This window comes from Panonychus citri, unplaced genomic scaffold (assembly GCF_014898815.1).
Source record: "Panonychus citri isolate SS breed McGregor unplaced genomic scaffold, ASM1489881v1 Contig00104, whole genome shotgun sequence".
NCBI lineage: Eukaryota > Metazoa > Arthropoda > Arachnida > Trombidiformes > Tetranychidae > Panonychus > Panonychus citri.
In genome coordinates, this window is record NW_026515509.1 from 1,396,809 (window position 1) to 1,407,601 (window position 10,793).

General features: G+C 32.2%; 3 protein-coding genes across 3 annotated transcripts; 1 reads left to right on the top strand and 2 right to left on the bottom strand.

Moving 5' to 3' along the window:
• Window positions 1-870: 870 nt before the first annotated feature.
• LOC128389142 (RNA polymerase II subunit A C-terminal domain phosphatase SSU72-like) lies at window positions 871-2,085 on the bottom strand. The gene is made up of 3 exons (XM_053348672.1): window positions 1,715-2,085; window positions 1,388-1,527; window positions 871-1,172 (listed from the first exon to the last, which is right to left on the bottom strand). The coding sequence occupies exons 1-3, from the start codon at window positions 1,936-1,938 to the stop codon at window positions 952-954; spliced, it is 585 nt and encodes a 194-aa protein (XP_053204647.1). The 5' UTR covers window positions 1,939-2,085; the 3' UTR covers window positions 871-951.
• A 125-nt stretch (window positions 2,086-2,210) lies between these two features.
• On the top strand, window positions 2,211-3,328 carry LOC128389140 (serine/threonine/tyrosine-interacting protein B-like). The gene has a single exon (XM_053348670.1). It carries the CDS (start codon window positions 2,446-2,448, stop codon window positions 3,091-3,093), a length of 648 nt encoding a protein of 215 aa, XP_053204645.1. The 5' UTR covers window positions 2,211-2,445; the 3' UTR covers window positions 3,094-3,328.
• A 2,654-nt stretch (window positions 3,329-5,982) lies between these two features.
• Window positions 5,983-10,254, bottom strand: LOC128389139 (uncharacterized). Its single transcript, XM_053348669.1, has 6 exons — window positions 9,753-10,254; window positions 8,800-8,981; window positions 8,326-8,478; window positions 7,290-7,699; window positions 6,923-7,067; window positions 5,983-6,706 (listed from the first exon to the last, which is right to left on the bottom strand). The coding sequence occupies exons 1-6, from the start codon at window positions 9,965-9,967 to the stop codon at window positions 6,600-6,602; spliced, it is 1,212 nt and encodes a 403-aa protein (XP_053204644.1). The 5' UTR covers window positions 9,968-10,254; the 3' UTR covers window positions 5,983-6,599.
• Window positions 10,255-10,793: the final 539 nt, after the last annotated feature.

Sequence of the window (10,793 nt, forward strand, 5' to 3'; positions counted from 1 at the left end):
CTCAAATTACTGAGAAATTAATTTCCTATTGTAAACAAGAAATGAAAGAAAATTTCATCCCATTTCGTCATAAAGTTGCCTCATTACATTGTTTCATTGGAGAGCAAATTTCAATGAGAGAGAAACTTTTCCAATCAAATTTATTTTCAAGTGCTTTAAGTGCTCGTAAAGATCTTGACATCCGTAAAATATTGGCTCACACATTTGTTGACTTTTCTCATCTACAATCTACTTCATCATCATCCGAATCTTCATCACCCCAACCAACATCAACACTTACCGATAATCATTCATCAACTATATCAACAGTTTCAGTGCAACCCTGTTTATCTATTAATAACTCATTAATAATGTAATTTAAATGAACATTTAAAAGCCAAAAGATTACCTATATATACATATATATAATTAACGAAAAAATCAGCGATTCTAATGATTAATTTTTCGCGTGAAATTTTGTAAATGTGTAAACACTTTGACAATATAATTCAATAACTTTTTTTTCATTCTTATTGAAAATTTATCGAGATTGATTTTCCAAAATAGTTATCAATATAATTGTCGAATGTTGAATTAAATTATTCTCAAACATTTATCATTTTACACACACACACACCAACTTAGAAATTAGGTTAATTGTTGTCAATTTATATTGGTTGATACAATTTTGTTTTTTCTCGGGAGTTAAATAATTTTGAAGAAAAAAAATCACAGATTGATTTGGGTTAATCAGTTGATGATGAAATGAAACCTGAGTGTTGTGTTGATTACGAGGATATCCTGATGATCATTATACAAATTGATTGATAGATGAAAAGTCAAGATTATTTAAATTAATTACTATATCACAATAATTAGAGCCAAAGAAAATTATAGAATATTTTAAACTTTTTTAAATAAAAATAAATAGAAACCACTAAGTCATCAGAATTAATCCTTAATCAGTCTGATTCATTGGAAAGCAATTGAATGAAGTAAACTTCTTTCAGCTTTAGTTTCAAATTCTTGAAGTAATTCATCTATATCATTATCAAGATCATCTGATTGTTGAAGTAATTCTGCTAATTGAAGAATGAGAAAAGCACCGATAGTCGCTTCTTCATGATTATCCTGGACATCGATGTTGATCACATGTACTTTACTATTATCGGTAGGAATACGATTAGCCAATTCTAATATAAAGAAAAGAGAAAAGAAAAGAAAATAATTTATCAGAATAATTAATTAAGAGAACAATTTATAACTGAGAAAACAATCGCTTCTCTATTGGAGTTTAACTAATCCATCTTTCCATTTTTAACAAGCAAAGGTTTTGGCCGATTATTGGAGGTGGACCATTTTCAAGATTCGAATGCTGATGAATTCAGTTAATGATTTAATTGATTACCTTCAATTACTTGATCATAAACTCTTTCTTCACAAGTGAAGACAACATCAAACTTGTCAAAACAATCATGAAATCTTTCTGGTTTAGATTTGATTCTCCTATTACGATCCAACATATGAAGAATACCATTTTGAGTATATCTATTTGAGAAGCAATTTATCAATTAAAGATTGGATTACAAAAAAGAAAACAACAATTAGAACATTAATTAAAAGTGAGAAAATAAATTGTTCACATTGAAAACCGACAAAGTAAACAAAATAATGAAATAAATGAGAAAGAAAAAAAAATATGAAAGGCAAAGGGAAGGGAAAAGGATCAACTTACAGGGTTTTATCTTTGTTAATCAAATCACTATACATTTGATCATAAGTTGTATTAAAATCATAGATATTTGGCTTGTCGAATGAAGGTCCAGGTAATTTGACACAATTACCTGATCCAAATGATCGGACATTAAAACCTTTCTTATTAAGCACCTGATGAGCCTCCATACTACGATTCTGGTTGGAAGAGCAAACAACAGCTAATCTTAACTCTTTACCAGTCATTTCTATTCACTAACCAATAGCTCTAAATGTTAATCAAAAGAAAAGAAAACAATAATAAATTTCGAACAAAACAATTAACAATAAAAAAGAAAGGAAAAGAATAATCAAATTAATTTAGTTCTATTCTATTGAGAATAAAAAATGTCAACATAGAAAAGAAAAATTTTCTTATCCAAAAACATGGAATGAAAATTTTTTCTTTCTAACACCAGAGGTCGTTGATTCGATTGTTATTCTTTTCTAAATTTTTTCTTAATGAAAACCTTTCAGTTCCTAATTAGTTTCTTTTAAAATTAATGTAACAATGTTACGAATTTACATTAAATTGTGGTCACTTGTTTAATTGAACAATTAATTGTTCTTGTTGAAAACTGCGTTCAACTTATGAGTTGATATTCACAATTAAAGTGATTCGTTTGTGTGTGTTTACGTCTATAGGCCTTTCTTATTATTTTCCATTCGGTTGAATCTTTTTTTTTTGTTTTAATCTTCTTTGTGACATTAATTATGGATAGTTATGATGATATTAGTTCTACTACAATGGATAATGTTTATGATAATATAGTTAAAAGTAATAACAATATAAATTTCCAGTCTTCTCCTGATTCTTCGGATACCTGGGAATATACTATGAGACGGGATAGACAAGAGATTGTTCCTGGAATCTATTTGGGTCCCTATTCGTCGGCGACAAGGTCAAAAATAAACGAGCTTCACCAAGATGGTATTACTCATATTATCTGTGTACGAGATGAATCTGAATCGAAATTCATCAAACCCAATTTTCCTGGTCAAATTCAATACATGGTTCTTAATATTTCAGACAATTTTTTCCAAGCGATAATACCTTTTTTCTCTCAAGTAAAAGATTTTATCAACGATTGTCTCAATAAACATGGTAAAGTTCTAGTTCATGGTAATGCTGGTATATCTCGATCTGCATCCCTGGTTATTTCTTACCTAATGGATGTTTCAGAATTAAGTTATCCTCACGCTTTAGCTCTTGTTCAAAGTAAAAGATATTGTGTTCATCCGAATCCCAATTTTCAAAGGCAACTATTGGAATACGAGCCGATCTTAAGAGCTCAGAATGTTATGCGAAACTTTCCATCTAAACGAGGCCATGAATTGATCGAAGAAGCAATTACTGGTTGATTAAGATTTTCGTTTAAATGTTCATTGGACAGAGAATTTCATCATTGTTTAAAAAAAAGTGTTTTTTCCTTTATTTTTTTTTCGTTGAAAAGCCAAAATTGAAACTTGGACCCATGTGATTTGTTTTACAGTTTCTTTTGTATGTTTTTCTTTATTTATAATTAATGTTAATGGTCATGTTTGTTATAACACTTTTTCTTGTGATGATAAAAATGATACTGGATTTGACGAGCTATATATTATTAGTGGGATAACAATAATCAATGGTCGTGATGAAAATGATGACGAAAAAAACAAATTAATACACTCAAGTTTAATCCAAGTTAAATTAATGAATACTCTTTACTCGAAGTGCAAATTAATCTCACGGTGACAAGCCAGATTAACTTTTATTTCTCTTCATTTATTAATCACTATCACTGGCACGTCGTTTGATTCCTCGATCTCCTTGGTCAACTTTAATGTTGAATTTATATTCCTGATCACATCCCAAATATCCATCCGACATAAAATTTAAAGTATAAGAGTAATCACCAGGCGAAGGAGCAATAAAGTCCAATTTAATTGTTTGTTTTTGCGCCAAAGTTATCCTTTTGATAGAAATAAGTCAATTTGATTTTGGTTCGAGCCACAACAGCCAACAAGCCACCAACTTTCCTCTCGTTTCTATTAATTAATGAACAGAACAAAGCAACAAATTACTAATGAATCTCTGGTAAAATAAAAGATAATCTTTGGATTAAAGAAAAAACTTTTTTAGAAAACAAAAATCAACAATCAATCCTAATGTTTTTTCTGTGAAAAATCAACCAAAAACTCACCTGAGGGAAAAAAGGTTCAATTATTGGGCCAATTTCTTTTTTTACTTTTTCTCCTTCGTCTTCGTCTTCTTCTCTATTTAATTTCCACATGAACAGAATCTCCAGCAGATATTGAATTTTCATCTAAAATTTGATAATTCAATTCAATGTTCGGATAACGGTTACAGAAACGAGCTACATCGGCCATCTTAGCATCGTCGAGAAGAAGAAGTTTATTCCTATCATCATCATTTTCAATTAACATGATATCAAAAATGGATTCAACTCCTTTCTCGGTGCATCTTTTGATAATTTCAGAGGTAAAATGAGGTAATTGTTTAAGGTAAGAATCGCGATTTCAAACAGCCTGAGTAACCATTTGAGCCAATTCCATGGCAGCTAAAGCGGGACTTAGCCAACCATTTGACGAGAGGACATCAACACAAGCTTGAATGAGACGAATTGATTTAGTTAAAATATGCTCGGTGTCAGATTGAAGTTCAGCGGGTAAGGTCATTCGAGATAAGTGAGCTTGAAACAGTAGATTGGTCTTGAAATGAGGATCCGTGTATTTGGCGTGTGACTCGTGTTTGTTTCCTTGAAGGGACAAAACCAATTACCGGCTCGTTTGGAGAGGAATTGACGATTGATTGGTAAACCGGTTTGGACATGGACATGAGACGAGTGGCATTATGTGTTTGATTGAAACCACGAATGTGCAGTTCGAGTGGAGTTGGTCGGATGTTTGGATGAAAATTAAAAGTAGCAGATTTACATCCGAGCCATTCAGCAACATCACGAGCGTTGGTTAGAGATGAAGAAAGTGCTACAATCGGCATTGGTTTTTCAATCTGCGATCAAATATTAGGTTGATTCAAGAAAAGTTACGGAACTTTGAGCGCTTATAATTCTGGGTTAGCTTATCATATTTATCTGATATTCGACTCGTTAGTTCGAATTTTCGAATTTGGTAGAACTATGTTCGATTTTTTTTCATATTGTATTTAATTTCTGATTTTTCGAAAAAAAGCCCAATTCTCAATTTCAAGATAGCTTAGAACTTTCATCTCAAACTCATTAAAATAATAAGAGAGATGTCCTCAACAATTTAGAACAATTAATTTGACTAAAATCTAAACCTTTCAGATTTTAATCGAGAATTAGTCCGAAAAATCCAAATAATTGGACCTCGATCATCGTGGAGTAAATGAACTTCATCAAAAATAATAAGACGAACAATTTGTGTGTAACTACGTTCACCGCCTTTTCTCGTGATAATGTCCCACTTTTCTGGTGTACATACAATTATCTGAGTCTCATTAATTTGTTCACAACTCAGGTGATGATCTCCAGTAATTCGGCCACTTTAATACCATAAGATTTTAACCGGTCACTGAAATTTCGAACCATCTCTTGTACCAATGATCTCATCGGTGCAACATAGATACACTTGAAATCGTCAACGTTAATAGTTCCATCGGTTACCAATCTCTCAACATACACAAAAGAGCGACATTTGTTTTACCAGCTCCAGAAGGAGCACGAATCAACAAGTTCTCATCTTGTTTCATGGCAGAGGAATAGACTCTTGATTCAATTCGAGTGTTTTAAATTCAGTGAAAGTTGGATGGGAATAAGCAGGTAATTTATCAATAGGCACAAGATGCTGGAAGAAAGAAAACAAAAATGTTAATTTAAAAGTTGCGAAAACTCAAAATGAAGATTGAAATCTAAATAATCGAAACTTTTTGATCTTCTTCTTAATATTACCGAATATATTGTGATTCAATGTAATTGGGGTAAGCACGAAGATAAATGATTAAGAATGTTGAATAATCTACTCACCTCATTTTCACCGAAAGGTTTTGGCTCGAGAGCTGGAACATGAATCTCTTCATAACCTTTGGTTTCTTTTGAATTACAAACAACGAGACAAAGTAAATTATTAATCAAGAGAATTGTTGTTAATTCAAATATTAAATTGTAATAATTAAACTCCAGACAAAGAAAAACAATTAATTTCAGTGAACAAAAAATAATATATCAAATGATTTGGTTTAAAGAGATAGAACCAATGACAATTAATTAATTATGGTGGGAGAGAGATGCATTTATTAACATAGAAAGTTAATAGTTTTGTTAATCATAAGCGATTGAAAAATAAACAGACAGAAATGGATGAGAGGAAAAGAGAAAGAGGAAAACGTATTTCCAAGTATAATTGTGCTGAGTTTCCTTTTCCGTTTTATGGAATCATTGGATTTGGAGCTGTCAAGAGAGATGAATATTGTTATAATGGTGAGTAAAAAAAAGAATTGGTAAAAATGGGAAACAAATTCGACAAGTAGAAAAGTTTTGTAATAATAGAATGATTGAATTGTAGAAACATTTAGAAATGACTGGAGAGAGAGATTAGAATATCTTATTTGTGAGATTAATAGGAATTAATATTAAAGCAGGAATAGAGAATCGAACATTTTTTTTTCAAGAAGACAGGTTAATATCTTCAAAATTAATTAATATAATAGAAAAAAAACTCTTGAGTCTTGGAGGTTCTTTATGTAAAAGTTGAATATTTTTTTGTTTGCTTGTGTTTTTTGTGTTGAAATTTGAAAAGTGATTGAAAATTGTAGTAGCTTGTGCGCAGCGTTTCAATTGTTATTATTGTTTTTTGCATCTTTGATTGTGTTTCTAACATCATTATCTTTATGAAGATACAGCGGCTGTGGCTGATGCTTCAGTTGAAGCTGCTTTGTCAGCAGAATCTGATTCACTAGAAACTCCATTTTCATCTTTAGCTTCGTTGACTTTATCTAAAAGAATTAAAAGAAGAAACAAAAACAGGAAGGATTAATATAAAGATGATGACAAATAATGAAAGAAGAAAATAGATTGACAATAAGACAAGATGACGATATTTTGTAAAGAAAACGCCCGAAGGTGTTATAATATATTATAATATCCTTTTTCTTTTTTTGTTATTTGTTTGTGATTTATAACAATTTCAATTCAATCCAAGAGTAACCAACCTTCATTTTCATCGATTTTTTCAGGTTCCTTGGCTTTCTTAGATTTCTTGGGCTTTTTAACAGCTCCCATTTCAATCAGACTATGACCGCTATCAACGATAGTTTTAACGTAATCTGTTGGAGTGATGCCCAAAACTTCGGTCATCTAAAACGAATTGAGTTCATTAGAGAAAGAGAAAGAGAAAGAGAGAGAGAGAGAAGATATAATTTAGTGATGAAAAAATATATAATCTAATAAGCGTTAAATTTAAAAGAAAAGAGGGAGATTGGAATGTTTGAGTGAGACATAAAGAAATAAATAGTGCAAAAAAAGAAAGGGAGAGAGAGAGCGAGAGAAAAGGAGGCCATGGTGATGATTGTAACTTACTCTTTTGGTATCATACTTGAAATCTCGACTAAGTCGTGGAAGGACAAGCTTGTAAGTTTTATCCATGAAACTAGAGACCCATACAAAGAAATTGGGTGCAACTACGGTGGGAATGGAATAACCAAGAGCTTTAAATTCTTTGTGTAACACCATGGCGATATCTTTCATCCAGACAGAGTCGGTGACAATTATGTGTCGATGTCCAGCAGCTTCAGGTACTGAGAGAGCCTTGACGTGGGCAGCAGCAACATCACGAACATCGCAAATGGGTAAACAGAGTTTAGCCACGGCTGGAGTAGCTCGATCCAAGAGTCGACGGACCAAATCCAAAGAGGTGGGAACTACTTTACTGTAAAGAGGACCCAAAACAAGACCTGGATTTATGGCTACTAATTCAAATTTCTTCTCGTCTGTCATGAAAAAAAGCAAAATAAAACCACAATTAAGATGATGATGAGGATGACAAGTATTAAAAGAATAATTTTCAAAACATTAAAATAAAAAAGAGACAAATTATTTCAAGGTAAGACCTTGATAAACTTTAAAATGAGTGAGTGAGTAAGAAGAGAGGGAGAGAGAGAGAGATAACCAAGTCATTGATCCCTGGTTTACTTATTATGTATCTTTCTCTTTCTTTTCTCTTTCTTTCTATGGTTCGCTTTCTCATTTAATATGCTTATAATTGAGAAAATTCTGGGAAGAAAAACAAGAAAATTTTAACAAGAGATAGACAGATAAAAGGGCGTGATAAGGTAGATTAAAGCACGTTGCATGTTATTCTTGCTTTAAAATGGGCAGGTTAAAGGGTCATTAAATGACAGAAGAGGGGGGAGAAGAGTAGACAGTGAAAGGCAGAGAGATAATGATGATGATTATGATGAAAATGATTAGGACTTAAGAGGGACACACAATCCATAAAGAGCAGAGAGTTTAATGAAAATGAAAAAGTTGTTGGTACCAAATTTTTCCAAGAGACCATTTGATTTGTTGCTTTTCTTGAACTAACAGATGAAAAGGTAAAACTATTAATACGTACCAGGTAATTCTTTGATGAAATCCCATGCAGCTTTTTCAGCCAGAACTTTACTTTTAGCGTAAACATCAAGATGCGGGTCCTCAATGTTGGTCCAATCTTCCTCACTGAAAGCTTTATCCTCTTCGTGTTCCTTGGGAGGAGGGATAGATGGATCTGTTATGTAACCACCATTCAGATATAGACAGAAAGAGGGAGAGAGAGGGAAAAAAATATTAATGTTATTGATTTATGCAAGAATTAAAACAGGAGAAAATGTTATTAAATCATGAGACAAACAGAGGGAGAAAGAGAAGTAAAAAAAGTATAAGAATGAAATATTAATGTGCAAACCATAGAGAAAACAAAAAGAAGGTGGAGTAAAAAGAGATGAAAAAAAGATGGGAAAATGTATGATTAGGGTGAGATGAAGGGGAAAATGAGAGAATATTGGGAAAAGAATTTACTGTTTAAAGAATGATAAAAAAACGCAATTACCGTAAACAGCAACAATTGAACTGGTTAAGACAACACGTTTAATGCCACCAACTTCAGCACAAGCTTTGAGTATATTAAGTGTACCATCTACAGCAGGTTTGATCAGTTCTTCAGGATCCGATGGAATGGTCGATGGGAACGGAGATGCAACATGAATAACATATTTACTACCCTTGACAGCACTAAAGGGATAAGAAAAAAGAGAGAACAAGCCAAAAAGAAGAGAAGGAAAAAAAGTTATAAAAAGAAAACGATCAATTAGAGAAAAAAAAACAAATTCAAATCTATTTAAAATTGTATTACACTAATAACAGTATTTGAGAGAGAGACAAGGTTTAGATGAGATAAGTTGAATTGGGAAAAAACGTTCATTTTTGAAAATAAAATGCAGGAGTGAAAATGCAATTAGGACACTAAATAGAGGATAAAGATGAAGACGTGGACTATGAGGTAAAACTGATCGATTGACCATAAACAGATAATAAGTGACCATTATTGATACTTTTAAATAAACTGAGAAAAAGAAATCATCTTATCTGATTTTTCATCTCCATCTGTTGTTCACCGATTTTCCTATTGGATTAAACAATATTGTTACATTTCTCTTCCTCTAAATATAAGTCAAAATGGAAGCATCTCTTTTTTTTCTTCGTGTAACTGATAATTTGTGAGATGTTAATTTGATTAAAGTAGCAGAGAAGAAAAAAAAAATGCATGCAATGAAACGGAGGAAAATGAAGTTAATTTGTTCTGATGATAATGATAGTTTTCGGTTTTTATAATGATAAGTATGCGATCAGAACATAGAATAAAAAAAACAAAATTTAAGGTAGAAAAGAAGATGAACCAAGCCCAAATTAGATGATGATGCGAAGGAAAAGAGCGAGAGAGCAATATAACATAGAGATGGAGAGAGAAAGAGATTGGAGATGAAGAAGAAAAGAATTACTTACTCTTTCCATGTATCTTCTTTGAGTAGATCACTTTCAACCAATTCAAGGTTTTTATCGGCGTTGGTCAATTTTCGAAGAGGTTCCGTTTTCTCTTCATTGGAAAGGTTTCTAACTGTTCCACGAACCTTGAAACCTTCTTCGAGTAAATGTTTAATCACACTTGTTGCAACGTATCCAGAAGCACCGGTAACAAGAATTAAATCTCCAGGATTCATGATGATTTAATACGAGCGAATTTTTCTCTCCAAATAAACTGAATAATACAAAAAATGATCCTGGTTTGAGGTGTAATAGAAAAGCCAAAATTGATGATGGAAAAAGAGAAAAAAGATGAAGATGATGAGATTAGAACACACAGTCAACACATATACACAATCACTAAACGAGAGCAAGAGAGAAAAGAGAGAGAGAGAGAAAATGAAGGAGCAGAAAAAAGAAGAGAAAAAAAATGGATACAAACAAAATTGATGATGAAGAGAAATGATGACAAAGAGAGAGAGGAAGAGATGAGAAAGCTGAGAGACAGACACAGACAGAATTTATTGCAATGTAAGACCTTTACGGTCGTCATATGACTGAGCAGCCTCAGTGTGCTACTCTTGAGCGGTCATATGTAATTCAACCGCTTTCTTACATTTTGATTTTTTCTTTCATTTTCAAATAGAATTTTTCTACAATTTTGATTTCTTTTTTGTTCCAGTGGATTAGCTTTTTTTGGAATATTTCTTTTAGTTCCGGTATTTCTTTTCCCATCCAGTTGCAGTCGTTAACATAGTGGATTATTGTTTGTTTCCTCTTATCGCAGCAGTTGAATTGGTATTTGTAACCCGTGATTCTCATCATTAATTTTATTCTTTCTTCGGTGAGTTTGTCTCTGAGGTCCACGTTGAAGATGTTAAATTGTGATTTACCTTGTTGGTACAATTGGTTTATTTTAGCTTCGGCTTTTTGTTTAATTGTTTTCTCTTGTGTTATTAAATCCCATGGTTGCAGAAGAGGTACGTCCAAGGATCCGATTTCCCTCCAGGTCCATTGGTTGGC